The sequence below is a fragment of the Marmota marmota genome, unplaced genomic scaffold, assembly GCF_001458135.2.
Source record: "Marmota marmota marmota unplaced genomic scaffold, marMar, whole genome shotgun sequence".
Taxonomy (NCBI): domain Eukaryota; kingdom Metazoa; phylum Chordata; class Mammalia; order Rodentia; family Sciuridae; genus Marmota; species Marmota marmota.
The window spans coordinates 19,799,376-19,821,140 of NW_025999977.1; the positions used below are offsets into that span (position 1 = coordinate 19,799,376).

General features: G+C 32.2%; 1 protein-coding gene across 44 annotated transcripts in view; it reads left to right on the top strand.

The window, feature by feature from the left end:
• The window catches only part of Nrxn1 (neurexin 1), a 1,091,229-nt gene that overhangs the window by 96,698 nt on the left and 972,766 nt on the right, over window positions 1–21,765 (top strand). For 17 of the 44 annotated variants that reach the window (XM_048804359.1, XM_048804357.1, XM_048804361.1 and 14 more), the window contains 3 exons: window positions 12,213–12,230; window positions 15,588–15,617; window positions 16,420–16,431. The exons of 9 other annotated variants lie outside the window; for them this stretch is intronic. In XM_048804359.1, coding sequence (XP_048660316.1) covers window positions 12,213–12,230; window positions 15,588–15,617; window positions 16,420–16,431 — 60 coding nt within the window. The remainder of the gene's footprint in view (window positions 1–12,212; window positions 12,231–15,587; window positions 15,618–16,419; window positions 16,432–21,765) is intronic. 18 more of the 44 variants (XM_048804368.1, XM_048804381.1, XM_048804377.1 and 15 more) reach the window with 5 other exon arrangements.

A 21,765-nucleotide genomic window follows, 5' to 3' on the forward strand; every position in this document is an offset into this window, starting at 1 on the left:
TTTATTTTGTTATCAATTAAACATGATGATTTTCACTTCAGTTTTAAAATTCTAAAACTCTTTCTAAATATCATTGCACTTTAAGTTTATTGATTATAAAAAGATAAATGCTGTCAGAATTTTGGGAACCAAAAGTAGGATTAAACAATAAATAGGAAATAGGCCCATTACATCAATATGTATTCAAAGCCAGGGTACATTTAGTAATGACTTAATTGGGGAGTCACTTAAAAATGTAACTGATAGGTATATAATCCTATACAATAAATGATTCAATTGTTTCTGTGTGTCCAAAATAACTATGAAATGAGTAATTCTAATTAATGTACATCCCTACTAGAACCAGAAGGTATTTGTCATATTTACCAGATTAACATCCCTGAAAGGAGTATTTTAAAATGATTAAAGAAAACTTTAAATTGTGTATTTTTCTTGTACATAATAGATATGCTTATTTTGAATCATTTTAATTGGGTGGGACATTTAAGTTTACTGTCTACATATCAAATACCATGGTGACCAATAAAAATAAAACTGATTAAATATGAAGACCAAAATGCAAAGAATTCCATTTTAAATAACTTTTGGATTTTTTGAGGCTTACAAAAGAAAATTGATAGGAAAGGTAAAACTGTTGAGATCATCATAAAATGTTGCTAACCTAATTGTGATAAAGATTTGCATTCCATCCAACACATATCTCATTATAATTATTTAAATAAAAGATTAAAATTATGCAAAATCATTTTGAATCTAACTTCATTAAAATAATTTAATTTGCTAAAAGTAATCGTTTTTATTGATCTTTTACTAAATATATCATAAAATGAAAATTACTTTCAAGAAACTTTGCTGGTATTTCACAGAAAATGATTTTTAAAAGAGGCTTCATGATAGGTCATATAAATTTAATGGAGTTACCTTAATTTAAATTCTTTTCTTTCATAATAATTTTCTTCCTGCAAATATACCATTAAGACTTTAGGGTACATATGCCTAATTAGAAATTTGCTAAACTTACAAAATAAAGAAGAAAGATTATTAGATTTTGGATCCAGAGACCTGATTTTACCAGTTAGTCAATCATTCTTCATTTACTCCCTCATATTTACTACTTACCATGTGGTAAATTTGTGTTTTCCCCAAATTATGTGTTCAGTAGTGACTGTTCCATATTTCTGACCCAACAATATGACTTAACAAGATTCATTGTGGCAAGGAAATTCCACCTATGAAATGTTCTAGTTCCCATCCCACTGCTGGTTTCATAGAAGCCAAACAAAAGATTAAGATAGGAAATTAATAACTCATAAAACACACTTATTGGGCAGCTCCTACATATATACAGTGTATTGGAAGCTAAACCAAAGAGGGATAGCCAATGTACGTGCTCATATGCAGCTTGCAATTTGTATAAGCAAGCATTGATTACAATAATATCCTGGCTAAGACCGTTAAACAGCTATATTCTGTATATAAAATACCTTGTAAGTAGCCATTATTGAGCAAGTGGCTGTACATTCTTTGTAGTAAGTGAAAGTGACTCTATGGAGCAACTTAAATGTTTAGCAAACAGGACAAATTTTTATGTTTATAAAATGTACCTAGATTCTTTAAACTGATAGTGGACACTGGAAATTTTCTAAGTTCAGGCTCCTTACCCCCTTCTAGATCCTTTTCATAGATAATGTGATAAAGTATTAAAATACTGTTTAATAGGATCTTGCGTAGGATCTGCAAGAATTTTTCGTTTCTGAGATTGAATGTTTTTTTGACCCTCATAATTCATTCAATTTTTTTCTTCTCATACTAATATTTCATATACACTTATAAACTTCAATTTATTTTTTTTTTACTAGGCCCACTTAAAATGATAACATTTACTATTTCAGTCAAACTGAAATAGTCTTCCCACTGGTCTAAGAGAAGAATGTTATTAAAAAAAAAGGTTTTGTTTCAGTATTTCAAAAAACAATGACTTTTTAAAAACTTTTTTTCTTTTCTACTTGTCTTCTCAATGGGTACATGTTTTTCCATGGATATTTTGAACATAATTTACTTCATATAAGTATGAGATACCCGTTGCCTAACTAGGTAGTGCTGTGAGCTGTTTATTAGCACTATCAGCCAATCCATATACTATAATAACATCAGAAATGTATGAAGTTGTGTGTCATATTATTTTATGTACAGATGAATTTTTCCTAGTAGTTTTAGATCTTAAATAGTACTGACTTAATATGCTGACTTTGGTTTTCCCACGTATATTTTCTTCTGTGGAACAAAGAAAAAAAAGAAAAATATCTTGTTATTTTATATGGATCTCTTTCCAGCTATTTTAACACCAGAGGTTGGCCTGTATGTCAAGTGACCTCAGTATCCTTTGGAGATCATCTGTACTTTTTTTTTTTTATTTCTTAAGCTTTATTTAATTTACCTGGAGAATCAGGATTTCATTTATAATAAGATGTGTTTGAGAAGTTTATTAGAAGCTGTGTATAGTATTCTAGAGTTAGGTATGAAAGTTGATAGCAATTTAAATATTACTTTTGTTTTACATTCATAATATATTTTGACTTCCTTTAAACCACAAGGCAAGATGAATTCTCTGGAAAATTCATGTATATATATCCACGGGTAGCTTTCAGCCAAGAAAGAGGCAGGAATGACTTTCAATAAAGAAAAGGAATATAACTGCAAAAAAACTACCATGGAGTTGTAACTGAGACATATAATTTCCAGTTTCCATATTCCACCGATACCCATAACTCTACCTGGCAAGTCTCATAAAGCACAAGTGAACATGTTACATCCACAAAACAAAACAATTACCATGATCCCATAATACAAGGCATCTGTACTTCTTAATACTTAGTTTATTCATTGAAAAAGAGCCTTGTGCTTGGGACATCTGGATTAATACTATTCTGTAGGTAATTGAGATTATTCATATATTTTCATACACATTTTGATATTGTCTCATTTCTGTTACTATTTAACAATGGAAATTAAATGTCACTAACTTATGAAAAGGGGCATTTTTCTGTAACTAGGGAAGAACATTTAATTTTAGGAACAGGCCTATATTCTTTAAATCCTGAACATAGACTTGACGGGTCCACTTAAAAAATATACTGTATAGCTTGTTTATTCTTCATGTGAAACTTTTAAATTCATCATTCCATCTCCTAATGGCTTTGTCACTTTTTATTCCTTTTCCATCCCACAATTAATATTTTCATATCCAAGGTTATTTCTCTATTCTTCCTATTCACACTTTTTATTTGATGCATTTGTTTCCATAGACTAGCCCCATTGTAAGCTTTCAGACTTTTATTGAGTGAATTAAAGGTTTGAGCTGCTCCGTATGTCCTTTTGTTCTTCTGAGTCTCTGCTGTGTTTCAGTTCTACAGAAACACTGATTCCTTCCCATGCTACTTGGTTTATCATCCGATGGTGTAATGCTCAAGATGAGCCCCATCTGATAAAAAGGGATGCCCTTGGCTTATTCTGCAAGAGAATTATCTCTTCAGAATTATCTCTTATCTCTGCAAGAGAATTGTTGTAAAAGATAGTGGGAGGGAGAGTACTCTTTACTAACTTTAAAACCATTGCTGTTATTAAACTATTATTTTTAAAATATTGTCATAGACTGAAGGTGAAAACAATAATATTGAATGACCTAATGAGGAACACTGAGAGAAGGTGGGAGGGGATTATGAATAAGAAGGTTTTCTATTTCTAAATTGAATTTACTTAAAAATCAAAATATATTCAACAATTTGTCATTATTTGTGATATTTAAGGAAAAAGTTTTATGTTGAAAGCAGTAATAATTGTCCAGAGTTTGAATTAGTCAAAGGCATGTTAAAATGAATCTAGTTAAATTTTTATTAAGGTTTTTTGCGAATTATTGTTATTTATAAATTAAAATGCAACTGTTAAACAGTTCCCCACATAGCACAAATGCAATAACCACATCTAATCTAAATTATGTTCCATTTAAATAAATGATGGACAAGTTTATATAATTTATTTAATGCCTATCACCAGTGGACTAACACAGTTTTAGTGGGGTAAAGTAGTAGTTGTATTATTGATAATAATATCAAAATGTATATTATAAATAGCTTTCTTATTCTACTCATGCTAACTTTTGTAGAAGAAAAAATATTTTTATTGAGGAAAAAAGCAAAGTTTGAATTTGTTCCTGAAATTTGGTATTGATTGAAGATATATACGTGTGTGTGTGTGTGTATCACACACACACACTTACATACACACCTACATACGGGTTTGTGTCAGCTGGCACAAATTGCAACAGGACTTTTTGTTTTGGTGGTTGTTACTTTTTTTTGGGGGGATGATGGTGATGGTGGTGGTGATGGTGATGGTGGTGGTGATTGGAGATTAGAAAGGAGTTTGTGAATTGAAGTAGTTATGGTATCATTGTATTGCCAAACATTTTTAAGAAACATGTAATTTTTAGTTTTGAAGTTGTTTGTGTCCAAAGAATGCAGATTTTCAATAATCATAGGAAGCAGTGTACAAAATGTCAAGAAATAATTAGGTATATCATCTTCCTATTATGCCATTTAAAGAAAATAAAATGAACTGCTAGAATGATGGAATTAACACTTCAAGATACTTTATAAGATCATAAAAACAAAATTCTCTTTATATTTATGCATGTTTTATTAAGCAGTGCCTGACTATTTCAGTAAAACGTTAGATAAGGAATTATAAGGCTACCTGAAACCTTGTATTTGTGGTGATTTGATTTCATATTGGTCAGTAAATCAACAGAATAAAGGATAGATTATTAGATTATTCAAGCTTATGTCTCCCTCCTCTGTGTGGACTGGTATTCACATGGGTTAGTCCTAGTCATTAGCTGATATTAGCTCAAACAACTAAATATACAAATGACATCTTCAAAGGTAAAGAAATGGTTGCACCTATGAACAGATTATTTTCCTCTTAGTTCATAATATGAAACAGTTGATTTTAAAAAGAAAACTGGACAATGTATTTAGGTTTTTTTTTTTTTTTTCCTACTTGTGTCTTGATTCAACTTTTAAAAGATCTGAGTTAACCGCTCTGATCTCAGGAGATTTACTGTTCGGCAAGTATGTAAAGAGAATAAAAGTAGTATTTTTTGCCAGATTTGCATTTCACAACAAAAATGAAAGAATGAATACCCTTTATGTGGCAAATTTATAATATATTGCCTTACTTATGAAAATATTTGGCTAAAAATGAGAGCCTCTTTTCTTTCAGATATTTTAAAAGAGAAAAATTTTATGGGCTGTGAATGAAATGAATAATTTCTTTAAAATTTTAAAGACACTAGGAATTTGTGGAATATTTCTCTTTTAGTTTTAGCTGTTAGAATGCTCATGAGTAGACACATTTATAGATATTGGCCTCATGTTTGCTGTAAAAGTCCAACAAAAATTTTCTGTGGAAATAATTCTTTCTAATAATATAAATCAGAAGACTGTTAACTTTTTTCCAGTAAAGGATTTTTTTTTTTTTACTTTATGGAATTAACAAGTATATGCAAATTAAAAAATACTTTCCCTAAACCTTTTCTGTCTTCTTGCAACTGTATCAATGAAATATTTTATACTTCTTACAGTCTTCTTACTCATTTATTCTGTTGTCTTGAAAATACTGACGATAACAGATATTTTGGTAATAGGTCCAGGAACATAATCTAACTTAGTTGACACTCCAGCATTATCTTATGGAATTCAACTTCATCACATTCATTTTTTTTTCTTTTTTGAAGTCCTTGAAATCCAAAGAAACCCAGGCCAGGAGCCTTGAAACGTTTTATAAACCCACAGGGAATCTCCTACAATCTATTGGGCAATTTGACTTTGCTAAGCTAACTAACGAAATAATGCAAAGATTAATTGTGATAATATTTATGAGGCCACATTGAGAATGTCAAGACTACCTAAGTATTGATACATTATGTTTTATTCTCATCTGTCTCGAACATGTGGAAGAAGTTATTTGAGGTCTTCATACACTTAAACACATGTTATAAAAAATTATATTCACTTTGATTGTTTTCTTCTTTCCATGGACTAATTCTAAAGAATATAAAAAAGGTAGAGCTTATCTTGATGTTGCTGGGTTATTTTTAGGAAGTAGAGAACAGCAATTTCTAGAAAAACTACCAACTTACAAACAACTGATTTCACTGTGTAATATAGTTCATATTTTTACCTGAAAACAGTAATCTCATGTGGGTCAACCTTAGGTGGTATTGCACTAAATGATTTTAGTCTTGGAACCAGAAGAATTCTTTAGGACAGTCTTCCTCCTATATAAATGCTTATGATGAAAAAAATACTAAATATTTTTAATAAGTAGTACTTTAATCAAACCTGAGAATTCTTGGAAATTTTTAACTTGGTCTGATTTATTTTACAATGACAACAAAACAGGCCTATTTCATTTAAAATGCTTTTCAGTGACTTCTACAAAATTTAAAAATTAGTCATAAACTATGAAACATGCAAGTATCTTGAGTTAGTTTTGCATACTAAATATAAGAAACTAAAAGCTCTGAAGAACTGAAAAATTCTGTAAGATTCAGTGCATTTTTTCTTTCAAGCTATTTGTTACATATGCAAAAGTCTTATTAAATTGAAGATAATATATGAAATATTTTTATTTTGAAATAAAATTTCATTTTTCCTTAGATATAAGAATATATGGTTGACAGGTCAATAATATTATATAAACAGTTTTATTTTCTGTACAGGACATGTAAATTTAATTTAGCATTAAATTTAGGACTTCTTTTTATAATATAGTTTAGTCATATTTTTATGCAAGTTCCTCTGAATTTTTTCACAATATACTTTTGCTTTTTGCTAGAAAAATTAATATGTTTTGTATTTGTCTAAGACACTAAGCATAAATAAATTCAGAACTTTTTGAGGTTTTTTCTTTTTTAAACCTCTGTAGTAAAGTGATTTGTGAAACAAAAATATGAAAAAGTAGTAAATGTTTGGCACTTCTTCCAAATGAAGGATCACTGATCTCCTTTGGTGAGAATTTAGTTACTCTCCATCTGAATGATGGAGAAACTAGGACACCCTGCAAAATATTCTCTGCTGCTAACAGCAGAGGATGTCTACCATTCATCTGATCACAAAGAAATTCACATCTGAGTGTTGACCTACCCAGATAACTGTTAGAAGTCTGATAGATTGGGCAGATTGGTAGGGATGTATTTAAGTTTACACCCCTCCTCCTGCCAATGCCAACCCCAGAACTTTACTGTTCTACTTTTCAAAATATACTTACTACATGCTCTTGCAAAGGCAGGTACTGTTCACCTGACCCAGGTTTCTTTGGAGAGTTGTGTAGCGGTGATTGAACTCATTTGGGAGAATGTGTGGCACTCTGCTCATTGTTATCTGTCAATTCCATATCAGAAAGCATTAATTTTTCAACAGGCAATAAAAACAAACTGGAGTGATATGAGTACACACATCATAGACTGAGCTTGTCACCATTTTAGATCCACTGTTAAATGCAGATGCTTTTTCCCTAGGTCCAACTATTGAAATGAATATAGAAGTGTTAACTCTTAAGGTTTTGCTGGAACTGAAGCTTTAAAAGTGAAACAAATTCTTAAAATCCTTGTAGAAGCCCCTCATGAAAATATGAATTATAGTTTATGTGAATCATTCCTTGTATATTGTAATATGTTGACTAATTAATAATTATTAAATTCCATCAGATTCATTAATTGTAAAATTGAATATTAAGCCAGATGGCCTTCCTTCCTTTCTTCCTCTAGCCATGAACACCATCACCCCACCACCATCCCCCCCAGCCTTTTTTTTTCTTTCTTTCTTTTTTCTCTCTTTTTCCTCCCTTTCTCTCTGTTTCCCTTCTTTTGGGAAATCATTAGTAATAAGTTATAACACAAGTATTTCTGTAAAAAAAAAAACATTTCTAGGGAAGAATGTTTTTAGAGTTCCAGCTGAGAAGCCAGGACCATCTCTGCTGCTGCAGTTGGTTTAGAATTACCCACTCCTTCTTCTGAGCAGTGAGGAGGGAGAAGTAAGCTGGCTACTCCAATTGGCTCCCCAGGCTCTAGTACTGGGTGGGAGTGTCTCGGAATCTCATTTAGGTGGATTTGGAACAAGGAACTGAGGCCTTCTGTCGAAAATCATTTTTGAAACTAGCCAAATTCCTGCTCAGGGCTGTTTCTTTCCTCCCTTAAGTCTCCATAATGGACCTTTATGCTTCATTTTCTGTTTGAACCTCCTCTTGCTCTGGCCAGTGTTTCTCTTGCTCTGGCTGACTGCAGCATAAATCCACAGTCTCAATGATTTCCACCATTTCCCAGTCCTTGAAGCATCCCCAGACTATTGAGGTTTTCTTTTCTTTTTTTTTTAAAGGCTTTCACTGCTAACACTAAAAGAAAAAATAAAGTAAAACAAAGCTTCATCCTGTACCACCATGGGAACCAGACTCTGCTGCACTGGCATTTAATCCCCCCAAATGAGGGATAACTTCTTAAGAAGTCATGTGAGGGCCTTAAAAAGACTATAGAAGCTAGCAAGTTTGAAATGTGGAAAAGGCCATAAAACCTTACTTATTGCCACCACCAGGTTTGTTGCTATGTATCCCATCTTGGAGAGATGGATCCTCGTGTCAAGTCACCTGCAGTGGTGGCAGTTTTGATGCAGGAGAGAGGGAGTCAAAATGAAGGGAGTCTATCACAGTCAATAGGCCAAACAGGAGGGTAAAGAAAGGGGGGGAAGAATGCCCAACTGGTAAGGGACAGCTTGGGAATGTTGGCCATAGCATACAAGATGACCATTTCTGTACGTTTTGGATGAAGGGTTTCATATTGCTAAACATAAACACTGAATATATTGAAAAGAGTTATTTATGACATTTTATTTCAGACTTTAATTTGATCACTGGTCATTATTACTTTTTAAAAAATTTTCTTTATATTGAAACAAGTGCATTTGTTTTCTTATTCATTTTTCTTTTCCTAAAAGCATATAATTAAGATTATGTGCCAAGAACACTGTCATGATAAACGTAAATTACTGTCTTGTGTTTTTATAAGCTGAGGGGCGGGTGAAAAGAAAAAAAAATGTTATGTAGATACTGTTTTGCAGTAATTTAAAGATAACAATTTAACCATGTGCCTGTGTGCTGCTCTCTTTAATGTCAGCACAAAGCCATTCTATAGAATGTGACTGATAATCTAGTGTCTAATTCCCATCTTTGTGATGGAAGCATATTTTATATAAAAGAAAAATAAAACTTAAAGTAGATTTTTTTCCTCATGAGCTTTGGAGTCATTAATTTTATAATAAAAAGAAAACAAGAGGATGCTCTCTATAGGTTGTCATAGTTTAGCTGATTACTAAGAGACCCACCAATCATGTGCTCACTGAGGACTAGGTGAGCAGAATTAAGAAGCCAGGGTTTTCTGCAAATAAAGAGATTTTTTTTTCCCCTAACTTGACATTGTTCACAGGTAAGGCCAGACAGATTGCTTTCTACCTTACATTAAACCAAAATATGTTGCTTTCCCCTTATCCCCCAGCATGCCAGAATTCAGCGCCTCTCTCTTGCTGCTCAAAACCAAAATAGCATTTGGTTGCATAACAATGTACAAACACAAGCAGAAGTTGATGTGATGAGAAGAACTATTCTCTTCTAACTTGTTATTCATTGTTTAGTCTAAAAACAAACTAGAAGGAAGGAGAGAAAGAATTATTCTTGGGGAGTGGCTATAAATGTTACTAGGGCTATCACCAGTTACGACGGTATCCAAATTCTGAAATGTGCTAGGGTTATCGAGTTTTAATCCAAAGTCAAAAAATGGAGACCAAAGTGGGTAGAATAGAATTAAATGAGGAAATAATTGTTTTTAATCCTGCAACTGAGTAGGAAAATATATGGGAACTCAAGAAAAGTCGGTTCCAAGCCAGGTTTCTTTTCTTATTCTCCTCCTCCTCCCTTTTATTCTAATATTTTGATTAAAAAATATCTAAATCTTCCCAGATAGATCAAGTCAGGATCTTCGCACATCTGGCATGACTTGGATTTACATGCAGGAAGTCCTATTAATTAAGTCTCTTTTTCTGAATTATAAGTCAAGGGTAGCTGGTGGGCAGGGCAGAATCAATAGCACTGCGTGGGCCTGTGCCTTAGTTATCTCTCTTCAGAGACTATTAATGACTTTGACTTGATGAATATAGTTTCTCTTCTAATATCCTATTTAGCACATTTGTAAAATGGGTGCTGTCTGGACCTGTTTTGTTTTTCAGTTTTTATTTTTCTTCTATTAGAGTTTTATGCAGTTCTTTGCCAAATCCCTACTGTGACTTTGCTACCCACAATGGTATTTGCCAACCTTTTGTTTACAGAAACTAAATGATGTAATAGAATTGGACAGACTGTCTTTTCCCTACATTCTCCTCAGAATTTCCTGATTTTATTCCCAAATTTTGTTACTTTACTATACATGTTAAATAATCTTATTTAAAGCATCTTAAAGAAGAAATATAATTTTAAAGGGCAATTAATGGGAAACTAAACTGTATCTTAAACATTGAAATAGTATTATTTCCAATATAAATTGATAAAATGAATTGTTAATATTTATCCTATGTTAAAGTTGCCATTGAAAAGTAACAACTTCAGTCTAATTCCTTATTTGAGAGACTGGAAGCAAAAAACAAATTAGAAGTGAATATTACCAAATATTCAAATCACTTTTTTTGCTATTTCTTTCAAGTAAATTCTGGAAAACCAATTACTGTGTAAAGACATTAGGTCCACATTAGTTACCAAGTCTCTATCATAAACTAACACTACATCAATAAATGTGTCTGTGTTGATACTTTGGTTTCCTGATAATATAGTTTAGACAAAATTGATGATTTTTAATTCATTAGTAACAGTGCCCTTTAACAAAGTTATTCATTGAATGTAATGAAATGATGTATTTATACTTTTTACTCTCAAATTTCTATACTTTTTGTTGTTTTATTATTAGAAACACTGTTGCTCAAATACCACTTTAGAAAATACAGTCAATTAAGCAAAATATCATGATGAGACTAGAATGTCCATGTGTGTATAATTAACTATTGAAACATTTTTGATAAGTACTGAAACCTTGCTCTTGTCCTATACCCCTAAGACAGCTGCCCCTTCCATGTCTAGTACAATTGCCCGTCTGAGTTTTGAAAAGCACTTGAATTGTCTAGTAGGTACTAGTAACAGTTGAAACCCCATGTACTTATAAATGGATTATGTGTAGGAAACATACACATAATCTGCTTTTATATGTGTTTGTAAATATACCCACATATATACACATAGAAATATGAATACATATACTATATATATACGTATTATATAGATATATGGAAATACAAGGGAAGAGTTTGCCTAATTTTGTTTTAGCTTAACTACATTGATATCCTAAGTAGAATTACAGAGCAATTAAACCTTGATCAGCTTTGCCTGATGGATAGCTTCCTCATGAGCTTCCCTTGAAATGGTCACTGTTTTACTCAACATCTTAGAAAGCTAGCATTTTAATAAATTATAGTAAACTGCCATCCTTTGCAATAAAATGACTATGCTATAATAATAAACTGTGCTTTTAGTTGCATACATTTGCATTGTATTGTTTTAAGAAAATCAGTTGAATTACTAGAAATACTAGAAGGCAGCAGTGGCTAAAGGATAATATATCTAGTAGAACTGGAGTAACTTCAGGTGAAATTTCCAGTGGACTTTTTCTTTTATCCAGGTCCCAATCAATAGATAGAAATAGGACCTTTTAGAATTGCTAAAATATAAAGAAGCTTTTAAAAATAATTGTTTAGAATGTCCCTGCCAGCGACATGTAATAACCGTAATGCGTGCTTTACACTGGGCAGTGAAATGCTTTTAAAAAACCCTTTGTTCAGGACATGGCAGTTATCCTGAAATTTTGTCTCACAACCTGTAAATGCTGCCAGTGGGAGGGAACCCGCTCCCCTGTGACTTTGTTTCCCCCTGGAATGGTAGTGATGGAGCACTTGCATGATGTGTTTGGTGCCTTGCATGAGGAAGACATGCAAAGGCAAGGTCCAGTCTGCATGCTGCTTAATCAATGTTTTTCCTTTTCTCTCCTCCTTGTCATGTGCTTTCAGAAGACAACAATGTGGAAGGTGGGTGCTTTCTACCTTATTTTCCAACTCTCGTTTGCCTTTTATTTCTTAGTATTAATAGAGTGTGCCTCGAATGTCCACGGTAAGTTGAACTTCCTTCTGAACGTTGGTTGGTGTCTGGGTTATGTATCACTTTTCATATAGAACACACACACACACACACACACACACACACACACTCCCATGCCTGTCAGCCCCGAGAATATGGAACACCCTAAGTCTTGAGCCCAACCTTTGATGGATTTCAGCATCCCACATGAACCTGAGGATGCTTACTGCAGTGTTCTATATGGAAAAATGATACAGTGCTACTTCTTTTTATTTTAGAAGAGAAAGCATTTCTTTGCAGTTTCAAAACACAGTGCATGACCCTTTCTTCATTTTTTAATCTTGATCAAAATGATTTCTTCTTTTCTGTTGGAAATGTTTAGCATTGTATCATTTCAAGTCCATTGTTTTGTTTCAAATGTTTTGACTTATAAACAGAACACAGAATAAAATACTGACTCTAAGTAAGAGGCATAAGTGTAGATTAAAAATAAGTCATTGGCCAATGGAAATGAAAGCCCACAGCACTCTGATGTCAATGTTGGTAAGTATATTTGTCATATTCTGTGTCTGTGGAAACTATTTTATTCAAGTTTTCTTAAATTTTCTATATCAAGGATTTTTCAGAAAGTTATGCATTTTCCTGTAGAGTCCTGGAGAGATAGTTCAATATTTTTTTTTTATTTTTAAAGAACATCAATTATCAGTGTACTTCTGACCAAAGCTTCAAAAGATAAGCATACAAAAAAGAACTAGGTATAGCAAAAGAATTGTGAAAGGGAAGGTTTTATCTTACATAAATTACATCATTTTATATAGTCACAGCATTAACAGTCCTTGCATAAGCAGTTAATTAATATTTATATATCAGAAGACAGTATTTAGCTTATTTTGCTACTGTATTTTGAAATATAGTCATTCTGTAAAAATATGAACATTTCTACAGAAGAAAGGATTTCTTACAAAAAGACTCCCCATCCAAATTTACAGACAAATAGCCATTAACTTACCAACTTTTTGTTTCCAAGAAATAACTCTTCATGGTAACACAAAATTGATCAGTAGCAGGGTTCAACATCATAATTGTGTTTCTTTCATCGACAGAATTATAGTTGATGCTGAATATTTGTTTTGTTTTTTAAACTTCAAAGAGATTGTACATACATCACGCTTTTCTAAGTGTTGAATCAGCATTTGGCTTCTGTTTTTTTGTCATATAATTTTAATTGCATGTGAGAATACACTTGATAAAGATGACATTACCCTGAAGGCCTGATATCTTTTAAAATTGGTCTCATTTATATTGTGCACATGAATCTAGTTTGAAAGTCATTTCTAAATGATATCTTTTCAACCTTTTTTGCATCTTTTTAACCATCTTGTAAAATGTTCCATGGTTTTGGTTTTTTTCCTCTTTAAATCTAGTTGCATTCCAAGGGGCTTTAAAATCAGCCTACTTAGCATGAAAGCCTCTCCTCAGATACACATGTTCCATACAAAGACTTGATAAGATTCTCATGGTAGGCCATAAACAGGTGTAATAAAGTTTATTCAATCCTAATTTTAACATCCCTGTTTATGACTTTGAGAATGTGGCTGAGCTCCTCTTAGAGGCAATCTTAGGGGAAATTTTTTCCTCTTAGAGGAAATCTCACAAGAGAATGTGAATACTTTGGGGATTTGTTAAATACCACTCTTAGAAATCTCTAAATTTATTTGCTCAAGTTTAGAACTTTTAAAATTATCACAGATAATTCCAGGATTTAATCTATAAAAACATTATTATGAAACATTATTAGTAGTTTTAAAAGTAAAGTGAAAACTTATAGAACCTGGACAAATCAGTCACTCTTCTTCACTGTATACAACACAAATCATCAGCAGATCATAAATTGTAATCTTCTGTGTGAAGATTTTTTTGTTAAAATCACTAAAGAAACACAGCGATTATACAGTGCAGCATATGCCAGTGTTTAAATTGCAGTTCTAGAACTCTTTGCCCCCAGTGCATTCCAACTAGAGGTTGAAAGAATACCAAACTAATGTATTAAATGATTTCCATATTATATTTGACTATAAGATAATTTATAATTATATTTTCCCTACAAGGATGTTTGAATATAACTAAAATTTTATGAAACTACAGATTACATTTAGTATTGGTGCAAAATGTTATATAGTTCAAAATAGTTTCAAGTATTTTTGAAATAGCACTAGGAATTGAAAATAAAAATGTTAAATTTATTGTATGTATCTTATATTTCTCCAACATTTTCCAAAATTCTTGAAATATACATTGATTATAAATAGCTTTATTTTTTAATTTAGAGTAAAGAACTAAGATTTATGTCTTTCATTAAAAAGTAGTGTCTTAATGAGAGAAATATTTCAAAGAGCATTTGCAATATTCTTGAAAAGAAAAAGGAGTTATCTTCAATCTTAATTTCACTGTCAAGCAGGAAATAAATAATTTAAATAAAGGGAGTTCAGTATTCTTTTAGGAATGTTTCTTGATGTAATTATATCCATAATATATGTCTTAAATACTTACATTAATTTATAGTTTAGCATTTAAATAACCTTTCAGAAAATGCAAAATAATTTTGTTCTCCATGGAAAATTACTGGATTCTATTTAAAGGTGATCTATTCTTCCTTAAAAACATTATTCTGTAGTAAATTTTAAAACTGCATGTCTAATTTTTTTTCTTTTTCTTTTTCTTTTTCTTTTTTTTTTGTATTTGAACAAGCCTAGTCAATTGCTAAATGTGTCAGACAAGGAGACATTTCTGCATTATCATTTAAATGTGACTAAGGATCTTTTTTGTTTTTTCATTTAATTATTAAACTGCTCATTTTTTTGATGAGGGGAAAAAGATCAGACCCAGCCCATGTTTCAGGTAGTCCTTTGGGTTTTTAAAAATGTGATTTTATCATTGAAGAATGACAAGCCCTTTGAGGGCGGTATTCAAAACAATCTCAACAAAAGGGCATGAAGGGCAGATGTAATATTTAAGGGATTAGTTGGATTTTGAGTCATACTCTCATACTTTGGATTGTTCCAACTGATATATAGAAAATATACACAGTGCAGCATATGCCAGTGTTTAAATTGCAGTTCTAGAACTCTTTGCCCCCAAAGCATTCCAACCAGGGGTGGTTGAAAGAATGCTTTTTGATTTGCCTCTGTGATACAGACATGTCTCATAGGAAACAAGATGTCTGTCACTGAACATTTTTGTCACTGTGACAACCCTGCCTTCCCATGCTCCCTTGTTTATTGCTGACTTTGCTCTTGTTTCCCTTCAAGGTCTGGCGCACCTGATGATGGGCGACCAAGGTATGGGCTCTGTTCCTTTTCCACTCTGCTTTCAGTGTTTTATTGTTCTGTAGCTGCTTTCAAACCATCACTGCAAAGTTTGGGCAAATGCTTGCAAATTATCTGGCTGCAAATTAAAGACATAACTTTTGTTCACCTTTTTTTTTTTTCTATGTGTTTTCCTCCCCTTTATTTGTTAGTTTGATTTTGTTTTGGTTTGCTCCTATGACTTTTATTTTCCTTCATTTCTTGCACTATAATACCTGCAAATAAATGAGACATTAAGAAATTGTGGTTGAAGATTTCTGTACATTTATCAGCATATGCAGTTAAGGGTGGTTATAGTAAAACAAACAAAACAAAACAAAAAGCAAGAACCTTCGTAATTTAATATCTGAAAGAAGATTCTCAGTTTAACCAACGTCAAAAAGAGTCCATTTTTCATCCATGCATGGCAGTTGGGGACATATAGACATCTCTGGCTTCTGGCTTCTAGAATGCTGAGTGTATTGTGACATGGAGTCAATAATTTTCCCACTACCTACATTGCGTATCTTTCTTTTGTGCAGTCTTTTAAAATGAGCATGGGCCATCTGATTCCTTGCATGTACTTGCCTTTAAAAAGGGACAAATGTCTCAGAATGTATTGATTGCATAGCCATTTATCTTCAAAACCTTATTTATACTTTCTTGTCTTGTATTGTTTAGTTTTCAGAGAGCGGTGCATTTGCATATATTCATAATTCTTATTGTTGTTTTTCTCCTCTTTATTCTATTTGTCTGGAAAACCTTTCTTCATGGACCCATTTCATCAAATGCATAGGTAAAAGTAAAGGTATTACATTATTTTATTTCTTCCTAATATTATCTTATGAATTACAGTGTCTAAATTATGCAAATGTATGTAGACCTTATGGCATTGGTAATGGGCACTAGGAGGTAGGTATGTGTGTTAATGTATATTTGTGAATTTAAGGTAAGATAAATTCATCAAATGTTTTCTGTTTCACTCTCCTTCATCCTCTTCCCTTTTGCTTTTTAGAGTGATTTTTTTGTTCCATGTCAGCTGCTTATATAATTAGTATATTTAGAAATTAGCTCCAGGTTTGGATGTCAGTTTTGACAGTGCCATTTAATGGTAGTTAAGTGATGAGTGCAGTAACCATAAATAAATCATCCTCAAACATTGGTGGAACACACCTGCCCTAGCCATTCTGTATTGAGATGTAAGTCTAAGCATGTGCAGCACCAAAATGGTATGCAGTAGGCTCATCACCCTGTTGTTTGCTAAATGTCGTATGTACACATTAATCACATGGTGATCTAAAAATGAAATATTGTGAAAGAGACAAACAGAGACTTGAAACAAGCCCATTCTATCTTTATGAATACTAGCTTTAAGGACATTATCAACCAGCAATATATTCCTACATCATTTGGTAAGTCAGGCATGTGTACATTTTGGCATTGGTACAAAACTCAGAAGCATGTTTAATTTGCCATTTGGAACCATCTGCATTGTGTTTATTATTGTCATGAAAATGAAGTAGGTGACATGCAGCTGTAGCCAATGCATAGGATAGCCTTTTTACTGTTCTTAATGTGTGTTAGTGAACATGTCCTTAGACTCTAGTTTAAAAACATTATTATCATTATTTTAATACTGGAATGTATCTCTTCCTTGAATTCCATGAATCTTTTTTTTATGCTCTAAGTTGTTAATACGGTGAATCGGGACCCAAGCTCACAGTTCTACACTTTCACATTTGTGTCGTCTAGCAGGGAAACTTTTCTGCTTGAAAAAGCATCTGAACATGAGCCAAGCAATAAGTAAGAAATGCGATCAAAGTTTTAAATGTGTAAAATAGAGCTTTAGAAACAAATGCTGTTAGGAGGTTTTGAGTCAGTAACGTATTCTGTTGCAGTTTCTGTTTTGGTCAACCATTTCCAATGATATAGTTTAATCACATTTCAAGTCTAGCAACTATGCAAATAGCAGCATGTGTCATTCCTTTTTAAAGATTGTGTGTACTATTTGGGGTACTTCCTAAATACTGTTATTTGAGGTCGAATTCTCCTTTGCTTACTCTAAAGTAGTAGTTCTAATCATGTTATTACATGGGCTCAGGATGGCATATATTTTGTTTTGCTGGCTTAGGAAAATATATTTGTATATGTGCAAGTATATGTTTGTATGAATGTGTGTATACATACAAAATTTCTAGGTATACACACTAATACATTCATTATTCTGTGAAAAAGTAACTTAAAATAATTTTCCAATTATAAGCGTTTAACTCTACATATGGAATAGTTCATGTTTATGCTTAGCTGATATTTGTTTGGTGTAATTAACGTTGAGTGTCACTTCATTCAGTTTTACTGTTAGTCTTAAATGTTTTCTGTTGGCAGGTGTAGAAAACATTATATTTTCATTTTACCTGTTTTCCTCAAATTTTGTCCCTCAATCAGCACAAAGCTACAGAGGACAAGAATTTGATTTTTTTCATTGAATTCTTCTATTATTAATGGTACCAAGATGCTTTTTGATGTCAAATGGGAAAAGAAGATTTTAAGATGGACTGAGTGTTTATCATTCATTTCATGTTGATTAATTGGATATATCTGTGTATATATATTAAAAATGAGGATCATTATTAGTCAGTTTTTATTGCAAATTAACAAATTTATATTCTACAGCAAAATATCAGGACTATGACATGGCAGCACATTCAAGGAGTATCAATATGACAGGGAAATGAAAATGTGGGCAAGTTGGAATAAATAACAGAATGGAAGTTTTCTGAGAGTATTACAAAGTATGGTAGGAATTCAGAGAAGGTACACATGAATTAGAGTCTCTTGTGGCTAAATAACTCACCTGTTGGTGGGGGCAAAAAATGCCTAACTATGTCATATTTTAGCTTTCTATGTCAGGTTATGCATAAAATAGATGTTAAACCTGGCCAACGTAGGAATAACTGATTTGTGTTATAAACTCTTTTTTCCCAAATCTTTACAACACAATGTAATCCTGGATCATTTTTTTCTCCACACCATTCTTCTCTTTGGAGCAGTGAATACAGTGGGGTTTGGAAATAACCTTTGTGGACTAATGTCTTCTTTGTGAATCCAGAAGTGAATTGTGTTCACATCTTGAATTCTGCATGAATTCTTAATATTTTCTAAATTTTCAAATGCTCAGAGATCTATGAATACAATTCGTTTAGTAAAATGATGTAACACATGAGAAAGAACAATCCTGTTGATAGCCTTCATCATCCTATCTATTCCTTTCTCACTGATATCATTCTGTGAGGTACATTTACAGAGTTGGTGTGGACATTATGTAGACATATTTCTTATGTCTCAGGTTTGAAAACTGCAAAATATATTATCATCTGTACATAACACAAACATGTGAGACAGTTGGATACACTGGAGATCATTGCTATGTGGTAGCAGAATCACACTGAAGGACACACAGGCTTTCTCCCTCCGGCCATGTTGCCCATTATTTTCAATTGGTTATTTTGTTTCAAACTTCAGAGTCCATAATTTCTAAATAAGGCTATGTCACCTTTACCTGCATTTGATTAAGCATAAATTTCATTTCAATGAATTATAACTTTCTTTGAAAGAGCTGAAGACACATTATCCAAAGTCAACTTTACTATTGTTGATTTTGGGTAAATGGATTCCAAATAGTCTTGATGAAATTTTGTATAAAGTCTTTATTGAAATTTGTCAGTATTATTATTATTAGGATCACTGATAATGTTATCTTTTTCCTGCTTTCTACTTAGAATTTGTTTGTCTCTTTGCTTTGAAATTTCTTGTGTTTTTTTCTTTTTGTATATTTAGTGGCTTATTTCAATATTTATTCATTTATTTATATTTTACTTTAACAGTTGTCTGAGAAAAATAAATGACTAAATCAAGAATTTATTTATATATGCAGATTCAGCCATAATAGGTGTTTAATAACTCAAGAGTATATTAAACACTTTAAATTAGTATTGGTGCTTTGATTAGAAGCCTATACTATTCCTGCACAGCAATCATAATAGTAATTACATATTTGTCTTTGCAATTATATTTAATGTCAACTTTTCCTAGTAGAATGTAAGCTCCCTGAGGGCAGGAATTTGTGTTTTTTGTTGACCACTGTATTTCCAGGACACTTTCTTACTGTATCTTGAATTTGCTGTGTTCATGACCTAAGTATAATGGGACAGGGGTTGGGAGTGTTGGGGAAGGTAAATATAGAAGTGGAAAGGATTGAAATGAACAAAGTAAGTGCTGAAAAGGCAAAAGGAAGTTTACTCAAATAACCAAAAGGAACTGTTACAAAAGGTTTTATGAAATTGCTCTGTCTCTAAACGTTCTTTTGTCTCCTATCATTCTTATTCTTTCTCAAAGCTACTATATTTCTTTCTTTTTCTTTTTTTTTTTTTTTTGGCTGCAAACTCATGCAAACTTTATTTCTTTTAAACTATATTTCTTTCTAATAAAGCATCATTCTGATATAACTTTCATATGCCTTAGCACATGCACAGAATTGGGTCTGTAAAGAAATAAAGTCACTGTTTTTCATGTTTAAGGGTTTTCAGTATTTTTGTGTGTCCCTTATTGTCTCAGGAATAAATAAATAGATTTTACTTTCAAATTTTCACTATTCATGAGACAACAGGTACAATGACTTTTCCCTGAAATTTAGATCTAATGTCATGCTATCTTAGGTGGTCTCTTTTTCTTCCATTTTTAATTAACCTTATTGTTTCACTTTCTATGTGCAAGAAGAACTATATTTAAATTGAATATGAATGGTAAGCTCTTAGAAATGTCGAAATATAAGTCTTGATCTAAGAAATAAATATATTTATTTTGCATGTATAAATCCTATACCATATTTGCAAAATAAATGTGCATTTCACTGACTCAAATGAACACTTATTGTTTGATTATTCAGGACCCTTGTGATATTAGAAGGCTACAGTCTTACAAGTAGAACTGGCAAGCAAATAGTTACAGAGTTTTGAGGTGCATTAGCCTTCCAGTATTAGTGAAATGTAGACAGAGACCTCAAATTAAAATCATTTATAGGGAAAATAAAAATAGATTTTTCTTCAAATGAATTATACCTAGATAAATTGGTTCTTCTACAACTTATTCATAAGCAATACTCAATATCATTATGTGCTTCAGAACTTTTATGTCACATCACAATTCATATTCTATTGCATTTGTTCTTAAAAGAGATTTGATATTAATATTTGGAGAAGAAACTATTTGCTGCCTTTAAAAAAAATTTTTATTTTATATGACAGCAGAATGCATTACAATTCTTATTACACATACAGAGCACAATTTTTCATATCTCTGGTTGTATACAGAGTATATTCACACCAATTCTTGTCTTCATACCTGTACTTTGGATAATAATGATCATCACATTCCACCATCATTAATAATCCCATGCCCCCTCCCTCCCCCTCCAACCCCTCTGCCCTATCTAGAGTTCCTCTATTCCTCCCATGCTCCTGATCCCTATACCACTATGAATCAGCCTCCTTATATCAAAGAAAACATTTGGCATTTTTTGGGGGAGGAGGGATACTTGCTGCCTTTACCTTGTCATTTGTTTCTATCTTAGTCCATTCAAGTAGTCTTCATCCTGCATCCTCACACAATGAAAGGAGGCACCAGAGCTCTCTGGAGTCTTTTGTAAGGGCATTAATCCCATTCATGATGGTTCTGCCCTGCTGACCTCATCTCCTTTCTAAGGCCTCACTTCCTGATTCTTCATCTGGGGTAGGATTTCAACAAGTGAATATTGAAGAGACACAAACATCCAGACTATAGTAGTTTCCATGATCTTCCTTATCTTTCAACTCCTATGTTGCCATATAGCCAGCCAATTTCTCTGTGAAGTACCCAACTTCCATTTGCCAGAATCCTGATGTATATTTGTTTTATAACTTAAAAAAATTACTCTTTCTGGCACAGAACTAATTTAAGGAAATATCATATTTTTGATATGGATTCCTAAATCATATTTCTTCATTTAGATTCAGTATTCTTCAGAAAAATTGGTGAATGTTGACAAAACCTCACTGGACTGAAATGTCTAGTACATATGCAAACTAAAAACAATCCTTTCAACTGT